Raw genomic sequence first — 18,753 nt, 5'->3', positions numbered from 1 at the left:
GTGTAATTTTAACTAATACATATTAATTTCTTTTGTTATTTTTTATGTATCAATTTGGACCTAATTTCTTGGTTTGCGGCCCGTATCGCAATAAAGTTCAAAAAGTAGCTCATGACATTTTAAGTTGGAGACTTCTGCTTTAAATCAAGCCACTGGTAGAAACGGTTGGTAATATAATTAATTATTTGGGCCAATTTGGAAGTTTTAAGAGTAATTTCTTACAGCTCGTTGCATGTACCCGTAACTTTCCCGTTGTAAAATGTACCCGTACCGTAAAAATATCAACAAATATTTGTGCATTGTTTTACTTGTTGGATAGGTTCCTGGAAAAGTGCAAATTGCCGAGGAAGCCTGGGCTTGGTATCTGAAGTTCTTAAAGGTATTTCTTCCAATATCATCATTAAAAAAACGAAAAAGATTTATTAATAAACTGCTTATTTATTAGAAAATAAATAAACACAACTAAAGCACATTTATAATACACGCTTTTAATTTGCATATATGTTTGAAGGTCGTAAACTTTATGGAGTATATATATTTTAAAATATAATTTAATTTTGCTCAAGTTCTATTCTATATTATTATTTATTACACATTTATAATTTCTAATGCAAAGTGCTTTCACTTCAATATTATTTCATTGGTAAATGCACTTTGTTGTATTACCACCATATAACATTACTAAAATGCTATTATTAATTTACAACGGGAGTCGCTTCTAAACGCTCGAATTTCAAGTAGAAATGCTATTCTTCCCTCCGCAAAGAGGTTAATTGCCGAGACGACCGTTTCTAAATCATCGCCGTAAGCACCTGCGTGGCACTGACAATGAACGACGGTTTATGTATTAGCGAATTCGATAAACAGCGTTCTAAATGTGGAATGAGCTGACTCTATAAAGATACATATACAAATGATTACGCGTCGACGATACAGTTCAGTTCAGACCCGGAACTAGAATCAGCGCCGAAGCGGCATTGACCGTGAATTTGCGCAAGTGCTAAACTGAAATATGATTGCGCCAGACTGTTTACGGGTTGCCCCATCACAGCAAAGCTATCCCGGGCATTTCATTGGTCGGATTGGACAAAGTTATGAGGATTTCCAAGGGCAAAGGTCCGGGCATTGTAGGCATGTTGTATCGAAATGGGGAAATGAACGAAAAAATTGCAATAAAAGTAGTACAGTATCGCAAAATATTTCACGCTTCGGCAATGAAGCTGCTGACTTGGCCGCGTTATTTAAATCCTCCTTTTCGATCACTGACAAAGACGAACGACTTTTATCTTGCGATTCCGGTATAGCAGTTTCCGAAAGATCGTACTTTGACTACGATGACGAATCCAATGTTGAGTCGAATGGAAATAATTCAGTGCCGGAATTCTCCAACGTTTCGTTGGATAACTCACAAGGTAGGATCGACTCTTTTCATTGTTCGACTTGTTGCTGACAAAATTGTCTCAATAGGATCATTTTTTGCAATCGTTAAAAAACATTATGGAGAGAGAAAGAGATTTACCATCAGCAATAAAATTGTTTGCTATAGGGAAAAAATGTAATTCAAACAAAGACTATGGTGCAAAATAACGGGAACTAATCGCCTTAAATCTATTTCCTATCTGAAGTTTATATGTATATACCGGTATATTTTTCTTTTAGGTGATATTCCCATCGACTCAACATTACTACCTTGGGAACTTCCAGGTATAGCACAACAACTTGCTATAATTCATCAGGTGAGTAAACTTCAAGGATTTGTGTGAATTGGTTACAGAACGGCTTCTATATGACTGATTCAAAATTCAATGACAGTGATTTATGAGTGGGATTCGATAATGGAAGAAATGAAAGACAAACAGGGATATTGCGACAATATAAATAAAGCTTTAGGATTTATTCGGTTCAATTATCTGAAGGTGTTGAAATGACATTGGCAAAATAATGACAGCTAAAATTTCTGGGAATTTTACATGCTCCGACAGATTTATGGCGTATTGCGTTTTCGTTACATTATTTAACAGCAATTAGCAAATACATCGTTTATTCAAAGTAAATCCCTGATTTATCACACAATGCCATCAGTCTTGTAAATGCCCTAATCAATTTGTGACACCTGAGAGCTCAATAAACAAATTGTCACATGTGCTTGGAATACATATAAATATCGTACTTTCTCTTCTATTTATGATCTGTTAGAGATATAACTAACAGTTAATTGTACTCAATGAGTAGGTGATTTGTTTTCCTAATTATAAACGCGTGGCACAATCTTTAATCGTTTTTGTCGCCATTGTATGTGGATGTTTTCATTAACTACTTAAAGTTCTAATCCTCATCATACAAAATTATGGTTATTTTTGTTTCACCGCCGTGGCCTCCCATATTTAGTAAATAGCGTAGACCAGACATAAATATGTATATATAATATAAAAAATTGATTAAAAAATATTATTTATAAATGTAAATACTAACTCGATTTCATCCGACATTTTCTTTTCCTAGCAGTTGCTGGCATATGAGAGAGTAGCAAACATCACTGCTCAAAAATATCAGGCGCTCCCAAAGTATGTTCACCAAGATGGCGCACAACCTGAACCATAACCTGGTACCCATACTATTTTCAGGTTGTGCGTCATCTTGGTGCACATACTTCTGGATGTCCGAATATCAATAATAAATTTAATCATTATAGGTTGCAATTCAATTTTATTACCATTGTAAACATTTCGATAATTTTATTTCCGTTTTAAAATGTTCTAGGCTGAATACTATTTTTCCGATGATTACTTGTCAAGAGATGCTTATTTTTTACGACAAATACGAAGGAAGAAAGAAGGTTATCTCAGCATGAAGCTCATAACTAATTTTAAAAAGGTAAATAGAAAAAATTAGTTTAACATGATATCTTAGGGAACTAAAAGAAATGTATACGTATCGGTAGAAAACGTTTATGAAAACTGGGTTTCTGTGATCTTATGTTTATGTATTCGAAATTACGAGGGGTGTGTTACTTTTTTTTGTGTGTGTTACCTACATTTCTCAAATTGACCAAACTTCAGAACAATAAAGCAAGCCATTTATACATTATCATATTCTGCCACAATATGGCACCGTAGTGATCTTGTAAAAATCGCCACGATGTGATACAATTTTCATAATTTCATTAGTGAAAGGCGATTAGGTTAATGCCACTTGTCCCTTTACTATTTCAAGTAGCTCATAGGTATAATTCACAAGATACTAGCGTTCAAGGTTACGGCACAAATGTGTGACTATACTGTTTGACAGTAGTAGGCCTATACTTTTCGTGCTTCTCAGAACATACTGGTGCAAAAATACATTTCTTCCTATTTACATGGAGTCGTTTGCCTTTAGGCTAAGTTGGTCCCCCAATTATAGGATTAATATAATCTTTGTGTATTGCAGATTCGAAAACTTGTTAAAGATCCCCGAATTACCGCGTACTGCTTAAGAAAATCTAAAGCACTTCGGGTAAATGATGCAGGAACGAAAGTCAAGAGAATTCTTGAAGTACCATGCGATTTGAGAAGGTGAGATTATCATTTTAAAAACGGCGCCTGATACACAAGTCCTGACATGTGTCGTATATTGCCATCACATATATATATATATATGTATCAGAACCAGAAATGGAACTCAAAATTTCAAGGAATAGTTCATTCTGTATAAAACTCCCCAACATCAGATTGTTTCGTTTCAGAAAATGTATGTATGACAACACTACGTAAGCTACATGCACGTGTTACGTTTACCCCTTGTTATTTTAGGGTTTATTTCAGTGGTTCTCAAAGACGAAAGTATGTTTTATTCATAAAACAAGTTGAAAATACGTAGATGGAACGTAAATAATGAATTAAATGAATTGTTTTGTAATGTAAATATCCAAAATAAGGCGGGCAAGATCAAATTTAACAAATATTTTCATTTTCAATTAGCTTCATGCCTCCTCAAAAAATTGCCACTAATCATCGATTTATTTTGATATAGATTTCAACCCCAGAACAGTGTTCTTGTTATTGGAATTCCGGAAAGGTTAGCAAAAATTGAGGCTGTTATGAATGTATTTTACAAGTGCGGAGACATGTCTTCTGTTCGTCTCATCAGACCTGGGAAAGACGTGAGTTATTGCATGTTTATTTATGAAAGAATGATGCTTTCGGTATGCGCGGTAATAAAATATGTAGTCTACATGGAGCAATATCAATGCTGGAAATGATGTTTCAAAAATTGAGTGAATTTAGAAATATAAATGAGAATTTAAGTAAAAATAGAACAAATATGGAAGACTGTTTTTATGAAAACCAATCAACCTCTAATTGAAATTTGTAGAAACACTAAATACAAACTTATATTACAAGGCATATATTATGTAAACGCATTTATTACACTTTAACGCAACAGAAAATATTTTCATTTCAAGTGTCCGGGAGAAATTTTAGAGCATTTGGAGAAACGCAACGACAAAACGTTGTGGACAAAAGTAAATGCTGTTATCGAATACGAAAGGAGCGAATCTGCGATGGCCGCCTGTCGATTTTTGACGAATTCAAGGAAGTCACATGGAATAGAAAAGGTTTGCAATAATTTTATAAAGCATCTGCCTGTTATGTTATGCGACTTGTCGCAAAGGCAGTGCAAATTTCTCTGAATATACAAATATATATATATATAAATATATTCTGTTCATACTGATTTTTATACATAGGTTTGTCTTCTGGCATATGAAACTAAATCGAAGCCACACCAGCCAAAACAGCGCAGAAATTGGCGTACAGACCATAAGCCTGCCCAGAATCGTATCGCAAAAGCTGGGACTAGACGAGAATGGAAATCGGATGCAGTTAGCAACATGTCAAGTGAATTCATTGAAAAAGAAGAAAACAAATCTGACAATGCCTGGATCCAAGATGTCGTTAATCACGTATTACATCAGTCTTCGAAAACGTTGTCAGATCACGGTATAGGGTCAAGTTGTTCAGAAAGCGATTCGGAAAATAAACTTAAAAAAGGCGAATACTCGAAGTTGCATTCGGATTTAAAATCTGACACTCAAGATCCTTCGATTGAATCAAACAGTCGATATGCTTACGGGATTCGATCTTAGCTTAAGTGTGTTCATTTTAAATTGGTTGAAAAATTCAACGGCCGAAAGACTCGAAATTTTATTTCAGTATTGACAATGCTATTCAGAGTATCCACTGAACTTTTAAAGCCACAAACCCAACCCAAAACGCCGGGCAAGGCGAGTAATGGATAACCAATGAAAAATTGTGTAAATTTGATATTTATATGGGGTGGTTAGAAAGGATGTCCCAGTCTGACATTTATGCGAGTATGAACGAAAGAGCGTCTATGCGGCGCCATTCATCGATGGATGACGTCACCAAAGTGTGAACGTGCAGTCACTCTTCGACTGGGTTTTACCTTTGTATTTTATTGTGAATTATGGTGTATCATTAATCAATTTTGTATGTATATTTTGTATAATATTTGACCTAGGTCCAGCGATCTTTCCAATATGTGCCATGACTGTTTATTGTGCCAGTCAAATCTTGTGTTTGTATAATCTTGTATGGTGAAAATATATATTTATATAAAAAATATTTACAACATTGACTGTGAAATGAAACCGACAAACATATGTCAGATTCCATATTGAAATCTTATACATGCTTAAATACAATTGAAACTACCCCAAAGCCATAAACGCGAAGACAAACGGGTATTCTGACAAACAAAATTTCCGCTTAATATCCTTATCTGCCCAACGCAAGATTGATATGTCGTCAAAATATAACTGAATAAGGGAGCAATGCTCACGAAAATCATATCCTGAAAAAGGTGGAACTATGGAACAACTGCGATAACTAACCAGTACCTGCCCGATAAATTGGTAACGGTACCCGGACTGTTCCCGTTTTTTCAGATCCTGTGACGATAATGATTCATGCTTCCAGTCTCAACGTGAACTGAAATATTAAACGAAATCTTTTACAATACCGGTATCGTAGTCTACCGCTGGGCTACTCAACTATTTTTACCGAGGATCCGCATACAATACTTCAAAATTATTTGGGTCCGGCCTTTCCTTTAATTATATTTCGGCATCCTTAAACGCGCACTTCCTCGGTCGACTAATGATTATTAACTAAACAAGATTGTTTATTATGGTGTTATAGTTCTTTCTATGTATATTCAAAACTAAAAGGTCATTTTATAATAGGAAACTTAAAAAGTGGGGCTAATGATCCAAAATAAATAATTAGGTGCGGTCCAAATCCAATACTCGAAAGATCCGGATTCGGGCCGCCAGTTGAGTAGCCCTGGTCTACCGTACCCTACAAATAACTTCCGCTTAAAGTTAGAACGAAATTCGGTGACATGCGGTCGTGGAACAGCTACAGGTACTTTTTTATTTTGTTGACGTCACTACACAAAATGTTAAAGTGGAAAACGAATCCAGTAGATCCCACAAAAAGTTGCAAAATAAATGCTGGAATTTATCAGTTTCACTTTTGGTAAGTGTCTCCACCAACCGCGAATCCGGAACGTTCATTCTATTCTTACTATTGTCATCTCAAATGCAGGTCATGTTCTTTTCGTGTAAAAAAACGCCATTAAAATGTGAGATTTGAGAAAAATAACCCGTCACGTTTTAAGCAGGCCTACTACAGTTTGAGCTTGCCACGTTTTAGGTAATTGCGCGTCGTCACGTTTTTAAGTACTGCCGATCGCGCTGGGAAATCAAATCATGCCTAATCCTTAATGAGTAATTATTCTGTATTTAGAGCGGTGATGGGTATGTTTTTCGGCGGGGGCCTTCTATAAAAGATCCGCAGATGTATAGGCCTACTGCGAAGTGAGGTGGGCGCAGGTTGTTATTCAATGTTCTAGGCTAGAGTAAGATACATGAACTTTGGAATGAGATTGGCCTCATGACTACCGGAGCAGGTGCAAACATTTTGCCGCAAAAGACATTAAATCAAAAAAAGCACTAGTTTTCGGCTAATTACAGCGACACGAAAGAAAATCACGATCACTTTCTAAACTGATGCTCAGGCCACTCGTTGAAATCATCACTAGAGATTTGGTGTTGTACATGTAATATCAAATCATATACAAAGATTTATTTTTCGCTGTTGAGTATTATATACTTGTAATAGTATGGAACGCACATTGCTCTTGTTAATGAATTAACGAGAAAAACCTATCACTCCACCGATCATAAATCATGGATAGACCTCACCCAAAAGAAGCAGCAATACACGGTCAATATTCGGCCGTGTACAGATAGGAAAACATGTTCCCCATGTGATTACTACAAATCTATAAGCATTGTTCATAAGATTTCAATACGTAAATGGCACATTAGCAATTGTAAAATGAAACAATGGTAAAATAACAATAATACAATCAAGTAAATAAAGCACAGTGTATGATTGAAAAACTATCACAATGCAGCCAAAAACGATTACGCAGCTGAGCAATGGATTTTTTAATCAAAATATGAAAATGTTGGCTTGACTCCGTATTGTACAATAAGAACATATAGACAAGCTTTTTTACATCGATAATAGTGAAAAAAATAACTACAAGACGGTAACATATTCGGCTCATAGGCGATGCACACAAACAAGGGCATCCTAGCCATCACTTAAGGAGTAAATTAATTTTTTTGGTAACCGGAATAACCATGTTAACAAGTCGTCCCATTGGAAAGTAGATCATAAATTTATTACAATGTAATTTGCTATCGAATACAAAAACAGATGGAATACTCGATTATAATTTTTCTGACAATTTCTTAAATTTGCAAACGCCAAAGATATATCTTTTAATCAAAGACACAGCCATCTCTTCTTTGGTTAAGTGATTATCTTAAATAATTTAGTGATTACTGACATTAAAAATTCTGTGATATCGGCAGGGCTGAAGTATAAAATTACATACAAGTCTGTGAAGATCTAATAAGTCAAGCAAAGTACCATCTGAATTATGTATATATGTTGTCTGAATTTTTGGAGTGTCAGACATTTGTTACCGGTATACGAAAAAGATGATTGTGTTTCAATTTAGCAGGAATATAACGAATTTTTGCCCAAATGCTTTGGTCTAATTTTTGTAATATGATTGAGAAAAGGTTATCCACTCTTTGAAATTACATCTGCTTGAAAAAATGTAGTCACTTACACATGACATTACACAACGGAAACCAAACTAAATTTTAATAACGAAAATAATTTGTTAAGAAAAATCAGCTGGTTTAAACCAGTATGATCAAGATATACCCATGTTTATATTTTATCGGGCATCGCTTGGAATGATAATTATGTGGCATCACGTTCTTGGTGTAGACATATAGAGATAGAGGATACAAGTTCATATCAGGAACCATTGCCAAGTAAAGCAGCGTTACATATAACGGTAAAGTAAGTACTAAAATATGTAATCTAATATCTGAATGGTCCATCAGTACGGCACATTAGCATACCTTTGACGGTAAACAGGTTGTCTGAAGCATATTAATATGATGCAGATCAGATATTGAGACAGATTATGGCTGGAGGGCAAAAGATATCAACGACCCAACATGTACAAATATGAGGCCTTTCTGACATCCCATACATTAGGAAATAAAAATTGAAAGTTATTCGCAAAATTAAATCATCTTTGTATAGGTTTTTAACTGGCTTTCAAAATATCAAACATTTCTACACTAAAAAATCGTCAAATTTGGCACTGATATTTGTTTTATTTTAGGGTAACCATTATTTTTTAAAACACCATGTAGCCTACATTTTGATTGGACCATCGAATCGGTAAAATACAATAATATAACATTTGAAGAAGTCAAAAAAGCAAAGAATACAGTCTACAATATTTCCGAGCGGGACAGGAAAAATTTTAAATGAGCAAAAGAATAAAGCAGTATATATCACAATATTTATGGTATTAATAAATGAAATACTGGCGACTGATATTTATATATGATGAAACTATTAATGGCAAATAAAATTATGGAACAAAACTGAATCGAGTGCAACCATTAGTTTATCTACAAAGCAACATGTTAACTGAATTGGCCCACCCCCATGCCAGTGGTTCCCAAAAACTTTCGGATAAGCCATCAAAAGGGTTTGTGGCACTGAGAATGTTGGGCCCACCACTGCTCTAGCATATGACTAGGCTGATATTCAACGGATGAAAAATGGCTCAACTTTTACGTTGATCAAATGGGCATGAAATTGCAATATAGACAGTCATTCCAAAATAAACATTGCCATTATTGAAAATATCAAGAAATACAATTTTGCACACCTTCAAGCAGCATATATAAGCATCACAAACAACAAAATAATAATGTGCAATCGATTGTAGAATCATTCACAATGCTGCAAATTGTACCAATACTGCAAAATGTTGTATTGTACTATACAATTCAGAATAAAATATTTGAGCTTTTATAAAAGTCACAATTTTGAAGACAATGAAACTAAATTTGATGCAAATATTTGAAAGTGGTATATAGCAATGCTAATTGAAATTTATGAGGGATGGTTCAAGTAAAGCAGAAGTGTTTGTTTTGGCCTATCTCAGTTACTTACAATACGGGACATTCCATTAATCTAGAATCAGGAATTTGTTCACAATATAGGAGATACCGGCAGTACTTTTGGTTGTACCAAATACTAAAATATAATGTTTTAATATAGGGCCATAATACTTGTACGCATTCGTCTAAATCAGAGATTCTTAACATGGGTAAATTCACTTCTCCGACTTTAATTTGAAGCAAGAAGGTTCATGAACATGACAAATGTAATTGACCACATAGCAAATTGCGAATTGAAGTCTAGTCAATCTCTCTTTTTTCATATTTAATTCATGTCACATCGAAATAAGACAGTTTACATGCAAGGTTGAGGGGGTGATTCAACTTTTGGAACCTGCCAAAGGACAAAAATAGAATGAATGTTAAGTTACCCTAGAATCAAATTTCGGAGTCTAAAAATACGAAATACCCTTGTATATTAAACATAATTAATACGATTAAAACTTACACATAGTACTATTCAATAGTGCATTTTTTGTCAAAGTATGCATTAAGTAAGGAATGATTTTTTGAAAGAATCACAATGAATTTGGGGGCAGCAAGTCTACGTACCTAGAGCAGTTGTATCAATAGGGCTTAGGATGAATTTATTTTAACTCGTGTAAAGTGAAAAGGCAACTTCGCATTATAAAACATACAGTACTGTGCACAATATTTCGTACTACAATAATATAAGGATAAAAATGTAGCATTTTACATAAAAAAAGAAATAAGAATAACAATCAAGCGCTCAATCATCAATATTACTGTGTTTTTTTGATTTCATGTATCAACATTAATAAATTCGTGCTGATAACACTAAGTTGGATAATTAGATTGAGTTAATCAAAAAAATTTTGTGAGAAAGGAATGTGAGGGCGGTTACTAATTCCATAAATCATATTTGATACACATATTACTAATTAGCTGGCCATAATTACAATTAATCATGTGATTAATTACATCCTTTATGGCTGAGTCTTATTCTTAATTTAAATACGATTTAGGCAATAATGGCAAGATAAAAGGCAAATAATATTCAACAACACCACATAAAAATATATTTTCTCCAACTTGAAAAACAAACTTATTTTGCTAGGAACAAAAATGAATTAGGACTTCAAATGCTTTATACTTTTTTATTGTAATTGAGGTTGGGTAGATGGGCAGTATTGGAGTAAATGGTATACATTACTACAACTAATTTTCATAATAAATAATGATTCAAAATATGGTCTCCGACAGTCAGATTGCAACATGAAAATACGTTTTCCCATGCTGGGTTAAAGTGTTTATGCGGATTATTACAGTTTATTATGCTAAAAAAATACTCGAAAAAAGTGAAGGCAAAAAAGAGTGCAGCAGGTGCATACAAAGAGAAAAAAAATGTTAACTATTAACTTGAATATTTAGCTAGCTTGTTTCCTTCAAAAGAGGAATACCATATTAGAATTCAAGAATATACAAGTATTTGAAAAAAAAAAGAGATTCAGATATTTTTATACATATATGTGAAGAATTATTCAATTGTTTGGTCTCGAAAATTTGTCAAATGGCACTGGAATGAAATTGACATATGATGATCTATGATGTCACAATGTTTAGTTGAATTTGAAAATAAAATACTTTCAGTATGCTGTAAGGTTATATTTTTGGAATACACCATGAATTGAGTTATGAAATCGAAATTGAATTATATAAAAACCAGCTAGATAGTTGGGATTCAAACAAAGGTGTAAATTTGCAACCTCCATATATATAATTTTGAATTTCCTGGCAATGATTTTAGATATATTAATGATTGGAATACCGTTATGTTCAAAAATTATACAAGAACATCAAATTTGAACGCAAAAAGTTTCGAATTTCAGTCCATGTGGGTAAATGCTTGTAAAACTTTTTACGCTGTGAAAATTCTGAAAAATCGTTGCAAGATTATTATCAAGGGGAGATGTTAAATTAAATCATGATATGTCATTAAAAATCATTAGAAATACAACAGTAACCGATACCAAACATCACCAACTATATGTTATTTATGAGTAGTGAGAATTGTGAATATGATGAACAAATGTAAACATAAAGCCAAGGATTAGAAAAGTGATAACGCATGATAATACAAGAAGAATGGTTTCATGTAGTCATATTGGGCTGGGAGTGGTTTCTAAAAATTTGTGTAATAATACTTGCTCTATGTCTGCATTTTCTTCTGCTCCTTGGACTCTTTGTTCATCCATTAAACCTACTAATTGATTACGTTGGTCGACAATTTCCATCATTTCAGAAAGAATTTCTTTTTCCTTAGCTAATTCTTCAGTCGATTTCTTTGAATCATCGATAGACATTCTTTCTCGCAAAACCTGTTGTAAGCGACTTTGCTTGTCTTCGAGTTGTAACTCCCTCTGTGATATCATTACCTCATTCTCTCGACGCAAAAGCCCATTTTTTTCTTGCACAAGTTTAAACCACTCATGCATGTGAAGTGAACTCTCTCGCTGACGAGCTTGGCTTTTCTCATCGCGAAGTAATTTTTCTAGTTTCACTCCTCTCTCTTCTAACTGTTTACGTCTTTCATCAATTTCTTGAAGCTGACTTTGAATGATGAGAGCTCTAGCCATTCTTTTTCTTTCAGCTTCCTTTGCTTGTCGCTGTGCAGCGATGCGTACACGATGAGACACTCTTTCCTCAAGTTCTTCTCGTGTGTAAGAAGATAAATTACGCCTTTGTGAAGAACGATGTGTAGGGCTCATAATTTTAGGAGCTGGAATATCTTTTTTCTCTTTCATAGCCTTTTTCTTTTGCCCAAAAGCAAACAAAGCTTTTTTATGTTCGTGGTCAGGTTTTCCACGCTTATGTTTTTTCTTCATTAAATCATTATTGCGTTTCTGCAATAGCATCGGAACATGATTTACGAAGTCATCTCGCTCAGCTGCCTTCTTTTCTCTATGTACCTTTGTATCATTAGAAAAGGAAGTATCATGCTTTCCTTCATTTACACCAAGCTTCATTTTTCTAATTCTTTCCATCACACGATCTTCATGTTTTTTCAGTTTCATTTCGATTCGTTCTCGCTGCCGTGGTGAAACGTCACCGGTCGGTGACAAAGCTTCTAAATGTTGAATTTTTGGAATAACTGGTAATATTCTTCGAACAGTACCTTTTGGGGTTTCCGGTAATTTTCTACCAGAACCTGATCTAGATGAAGTTGATAAAGGAGAGTCTGTGATAACTGAGTCACCCACAGTGTCAGAGGTTACAGTGGTGTCAAGTGTCGCGTCGCTAGTGTCCATGTCAAAAGAAATATTCTGACTTGAAGTCTGATCAGATTTTACAGTGTAAAAGCTCTCATTTCCTGTGCGATCAGCACATGGAGTAAAAAACACATCATTATCTAAACTAGACTGTTTGGGAGTTGAAGCAACTGTTAGATCATTTCGGGGACCATCAGTTTCAACTATACCGACGAGTTTCGGAGAAGACATTATATCATCCGACATGATCACATCTTCTACAACTACTTGCTGAATTTCGGGCTCGAAAACTTTTTCTACTCTCTCGGCGTTCGAAACATCACCTGTTTCAAGATTAGAGACCCATACACTAGTATCGTTATTCGCAGAACTAGTTGCAACAGGTAGAATTGTACTTTTTCTAAAATTTGTACCAAATGAAGTATCTTGTTCAATTTCGACTTCTTCAGGTTCAGAGGATGATGTTGACATTGCATCTTCCATTGGTGAATCATCTTTTTGGGCATGTTTACTCGGAAATTCCACTGTCTCCTCTTGGGGGTCGCTAGATGATGTTGACAGAGATTTTGTTCGCACCACATCAGCTTCAAATTCAGGCATTGCATTTTCATCCATTTTTTCACCTGTGCTAGCGTTATCTAGATTTTCAGATGCGCTAGCTTGTGCTTCATTATCTTCTAATTCATGTGGTTGATCAACTTCAGCCTCACTAGATGAAGATGAAATTGTATTTTGTGTTTTCATCGGTTTTTCTTCAGCAATTTTCAAAATTTCAATTTCAATTTCATTTTCGTCAGATGACAATGAAGATAAAGTCCTTTGTTTCGCCAATTTCTTGTTATTTTCTATTTGCTGAGTGTGATCATATTCATCTTCGTCAGGTGAAGATATAGATAAAGAAACACTATCTTTCTCATCTTCTTCTTTTATGATTTTGTTTTCTCTCGTATCATCAGCAGATGTACTAGATAATGAACTGATATCTTCATCTCCATCACTTTCTGACGACAACAGCGTACTTCCGTCTGTGGTTCTAGTAGTTTCTTCCGTAATTTTATTTGCATCCACAGATTTTGGCTTGTTATAATACTCTGAAAACATTTCTTGTGGTGAGTGGTCCCTTAAACCGATCGCAATTTCATCTAATTCTTCAGCTTCAGATTCCGAAGAAAAACTGTCACTTTCGTTATCTGAATTAATACTACATCTCATGTTATGTTGATATAAGAACTCTTCTTCCACCTTAATCGGAACTGGTGACAAGGTAAGAGCAATTTTAGCCATGTCTCCTCGCTTTGGAGTGAGATCTCGTCGCATAATAACTTGACCATTCTCTATTGTGGGAACAGATAGATTCAAATTATCAGGTCTATTTGGAGAAAGGTCACCCATCGCGAGTAAGTCGATCTCCTCTGTTTCTTCAACATGAATCACTGGGGATTTAATAGATTGGTGTGATGCTGCGGCTTCCTCAGATGTAGATTGCTGTCCTGTTTTGAGATATTCCGCATTCTCAAAGTAATGGACACTACAATAAAACTTCCCACTATCAGGATCCCGTTTATAATTCATGGAACGTAAAGGTGTTTGGCAGTGAGAGCACTTGAAGCATTCTCTGTGAAAAAATAATCCTTCGACGCTCAATCTCTCTACGATATAAACAGTTTTTCCACAAAAGTAACAAACACTGCTTGATTGGCTTTTTAATACTTTTTGTGTGCTAGTGGTAGTTCTTTGAGGAGGAACATCAGAATTTTGTTCCAACTGTGATATCAATTGAGCACCAAGCGCACTGATTCGGTTTGATGTGTTTTTACGGACACCGGGTGTTGGTGAATCTTTCGACTTGTCTCTCATAACTACAGTATTTTCTTTGTCTTCATCTACAATAGTTGGCAATGTAGCCTTAGTCAAAACCACTTGTGAATCAGAATTAGCCACACTTGCATCTTTATCCATTTTCTTTCTCTTTTTTGATTTCTCTTTGTCTTTTCTATCCACTTCATATTCTTTCGAAGATCCACGATGCGCTGATTTTCTTTTAATCTGGTGTGAAAATCTAACAAGAAGACCAAGAGGTGACTTCTTTTTCATTTTGGGAGGCAAACTTTCCTCCGGTGGTGTTGCTATTATATCTGAAACCCTTTTAACAGGTTTCACCGGTACTTCACTCTTCAAAATTTCATAGAACTGTGATATATAAGTAACCATCAAAAGATCATCAACAACTTCACATTCAGCGATCTCTTTTCCAGACATGATAGGAGTGATACCAAGGTGTTCTTCAGCAATATCAAAAGCCAGTTGATTATTGAATTCTGCATCTTCTTCTCGCAAATCAGCTAAATCAAGAACATCAGGTCTATAGTAATTAATGATCGAACAGAGAACATGACCATCTCTCCATGAAGAACTCATATTGGTCACAGTCAAAGATGAGCCAGATTCACGAAGCACCCTTTCACACCATTGCTGTAGTTTATTCGATTTTACGAATGATACATTTCGAGTGAGTCCTCGGGGGACTATAGCAGAATCAACGGTATCTGTGTCAACTAGGGGTTCTGCACCTTTGTCGCCAGACAAATAAAATGCTTTTATTTTCCCAACAGGAACTTTTCTGGGTACAAACTGGTATCTTGTTCTTGGATCAATGGAAAATAGTGAATACTTTTGAACAAGTTGGTTGCTTTCTATTTGTGCGAGAACACGATACAGTCCTTCTCTTTCCGCAAGTAACGACAATTCGAATGAGTTATCAGATTGTTGGTTTTTCCCTAAAGCCCACTGTCGTAACATCCATGATGTATCAAAAGCTGCCAAAAAACCTTTGGCAATACCAGTACCTTTTGGCCAAAATGGTTCCATCAAACCATCCCCCACTAAGGCTTGTAAAAGTTTTGCTCCGTTGACTTCTCTGAACATAGAAGCATTTACAGATGATTTCATGCGTGTAAAATCAAAAAGTGCGATATCAGGGAGGCCATAATGATTTATGGCAACTTCTAAATCAGGCAATTTGTTCTCGGTGGAAAAATTTACAGCATCTAATGCATATTGTAACAAAGCACTTTGATCAATGTTATTGCTATGTACAAGATGATAAGCCTCATCCAGGCATTCTCTAAATACTCCTCTTTCGAGTAAGCTCTTTTTACGAGCCGTCATGACAAAGTAATGAGTATCATCCTTGTAATAGACAATATTTTCAAGATCAATATTATGCAATCTATTCAATTCCCGAAAGAATTCTTGTCTGTAAATGAAATTTATTCCGCTTATTTCAGAAACTCTCGCTTCTTCACTTGTCTTTTTATTGATAAAATTTACAGTGATTCCAATAGCTAAAGATCCTCGGAACTCCTTTTTTGTAAAACCTTTGAGCGTATTCTTGCGTCCATCTGCTCCAACAACCATATGAAAATCAAAGTCTGAAACTGAACTTGAACTTGGCTCAATTTTGGCTTTCCATGTGGTTGAACCTTCTATATTTGGCGCTATGACATCACAGAAACTTGTATTTACATGAATTTCAACACCAAAAATCAAAGCAGCTTTCATGAGAATAAGCTGTAACTGACGAATTGATACATGGTCTATTGCACCAGAGCAAAAACGACCATTAAATTTTTTCGCGCCAAGAGCCTTCAGGTCTTCAATGGTAAAAGGCCACAAATGTAAAACATTGTTTCTTGAAAACGAGTCTCTTTTCTCAATGACTATTGTTTTTGCACCAAGCAGTGTTGTGAATATAGCAGTTCTAAGACCGCACGGACCTGCTCCCACAATGAGAACATTGAAATTTCTTGCTGCCCGATCTCTTTCACGAGAACTTTTGCGTATTTCAAAATTAACATCATCGTTGAATTTTTTATCAAGTTTGGTGAACAATGATTGCGCTTTCCAATGAGACCCCAAGATTTGTTTCAATCTTGTGTAAAATGTGATGTGGTCATAAGCAGCATTACGAGGTGGTGGGTATTGAACTTTAACCTCAGCACATAACAAATGGAATGTTTGAAGAGTTTCTTTACATGTTGATGCTTTTAAAAACTTTTCAAATAAACTTTCTGCATTTTCTTTCATCATGGAATGTACGCAGCATTTAATAGAATAAACGTAAATACTATTACAACATCTGTAAAATAATTTTATTAGACCTCAGTAAACTAAATAATACCACTTATTGCACAATAAAAAAACCAATAAAACAAAGTCAGAAGTATGCCACCTGACTTTATAGAACACTCTAATACAGTGGTTCCCAACCTTTTATGGCTCGTGGCCCCCTTCCGCCGCCCCTTTGCAATCGTGGCCCCCCTGTTCGCCATTCCAAAATACTGAACGTGTTGGATTGTATTGTTTTTACGACCTATTATGGAATGCAAAAGCATTTTGTGTTGATGGTATTAATATCAGAAAAACCGTAACCAGGCTTTTCCTCCAACAGAAACCCGAACTTGTCCAATATTGCTTTCCTGTCAGTGTCAAATCTAACTTGGTTGGCAGCAAAGAAACCGATGCCCACTTCTTCCACCGGTGGATGATTTTTGTCACGATGGTTTTGGAGTTTAAATGAACGTAAAAATTTATTGCTCATTACATACGAGCAATGCGAGCATTGAGCACATTTTCTGTCATCTCGATTTACTTTGGTAAAGCCAACTTAACTGTCGTTCCATTCTTGTATTTTTGGCATTAAGAATTTACAACTGGGTTTTTGTGTCTATAATACGATAGCAAAGTTTATCTCGCAGTCTAGTGGAACTGTCAGTCTGCAAGTCAGACAGCCTACTGGTATACTATTTTGATTGGTGGATTCCAAATTTCATTGTGATCAAACAATTCACGCTCAAGAAATTGAAAACACGCTGTGATGGCAAATAACTTATTCAGGTAATGAAACTGCGATAAACGCCTGAACGGGAAATTTTATTTTATTAAAAGGAAATGTCGCTCTATAATCAATTATTAGCCTTGTGTCATGGCCCCTCTCAAACTGCTCCGTGGCCCCCTTAGGGGGCCACCGGCCCCCGGTTGAGAACCACTGCTCTAATATCTATATATTACTGCTGATAATGTTCTATGAATTATTGTACTAAGTATTTACTATTAAAATAATATTTAATAATGTTGATATGATAAAATGCTATAATTACAGCACGAAATAAAATATACTGAACAATGCTACACATCGATAAAATACAATAATAAAAATAAATAATTCATTAGGGTTTCGGTCATTTAATTATATTAGGTCCAGAATTATAAACTACAATTTCAAGTATCTACTACCCATATCTACGCCTGATACAAATTATACTTTACAGTGACACATAAACAAATTAGCTACTAAACAATAACAATGTATATATCAGGCTACCGAAAAACAATTTCAGCAAACCCATTCACACGGGAGTGAAAACAAAATTTGTGACAAAGACAAATAGAAGTCGATCCTCTCAGACTACCCTTAACAGAAGTTGAGAGTACTTATTATATATACCTAGTAATTTAGCTACCATAACAAAAGAGCTGCCAAGCCTACTATACTGCCTAAATTTCGTTCCGAAACTAGAACAAAGAAACTGGAAAAAGTGTTGTAATATCTTTTTAAAGTACAAAAAATAGACAACAAATAGAATTCCTTTAAAAGTTATAAAGTATTTACAAGCGAGAAAAAATATTAGCAATTCATTCTTTACTGATTTCTGAGAACTCGAGATTTCTTACATTTTTCCTGATCACACAATAGATATGGAAAATGCCTATAGAAAAAAAAATGTTACGGCAGATTTGTCAATTGATAGAATTCAGATGAAAAAAAAATTCCATTTGTCAAATTTCTTTTTTCTTTGGGGTGAATCCCATAACACGCTATTACCATGT

General features: G+C 35.0%; 2 protein-coding genes across 2 annotated transcripts; one reads left to right on the top strand and one right to left on the bottom strand.

The window, feature by feature from the left end:
• The first annotated feature begins 911 nt into the window (after positions 1-911).
• LOC120331869 (uncharacterized) lies at positions 912-5,624 on the top strand. Its single transcript, XM_039399034.2, has 7 exons — positions 912-1,412; positions 1,660-1,736; positions 2,761-2,874; positions 3,427-3,551; positions 4,009-4,138; positions 4,442-4,594; positions 4,727-5,624. The coding sequence occupies exons 1-7, from the start codon at positions 1,013-1,015 to the stop codon at positions 5,123-5,125; spliced, it is 1,398 nt and encodes a 465-aa protein (XP_039254968.2). The 5' UTR covers positions 912-1,012; the 3' UTR covers positions 5,126-5,624.
• Positions 5,625-7,107: 1,483 nt separating this feature from the next.
• Positions 7,108-16,998, bottom strand: LOC120331928 (F-actin-monooxygenase MICAL3-like). Its single transcript, XM_039399108.2, has one exon. It carries the CDS (start codon positions 16,951-16,953, stop codon positions 11,755-11,757), a length of 5,199 nt encoding a protein of 1,732 aa, XP_039255042.2. The 5' UTR covers positions 16,954-16,998; the 3' UTR covers positions 7,108-11,754.
• Between the last annotated feature and the right edge of the window lie 1,755 nt (positions 16,999-18,753).

Source organism: Styela clava, chromosome 6 (genome assembly GCF_964204865.1).
Source record: "Styela clava chromosome 6, kaStyClav1.hap1.2, whole genome shotgun sequence".
NCBI lineage: Eukaryota > Metazoa > Chordata > Ascidiacea > Stolidobranchia > Styelidae > Styela > Styela clava.
This window is presented reverse-complemented; position numbering and strand designations above follow the sequence as displayed.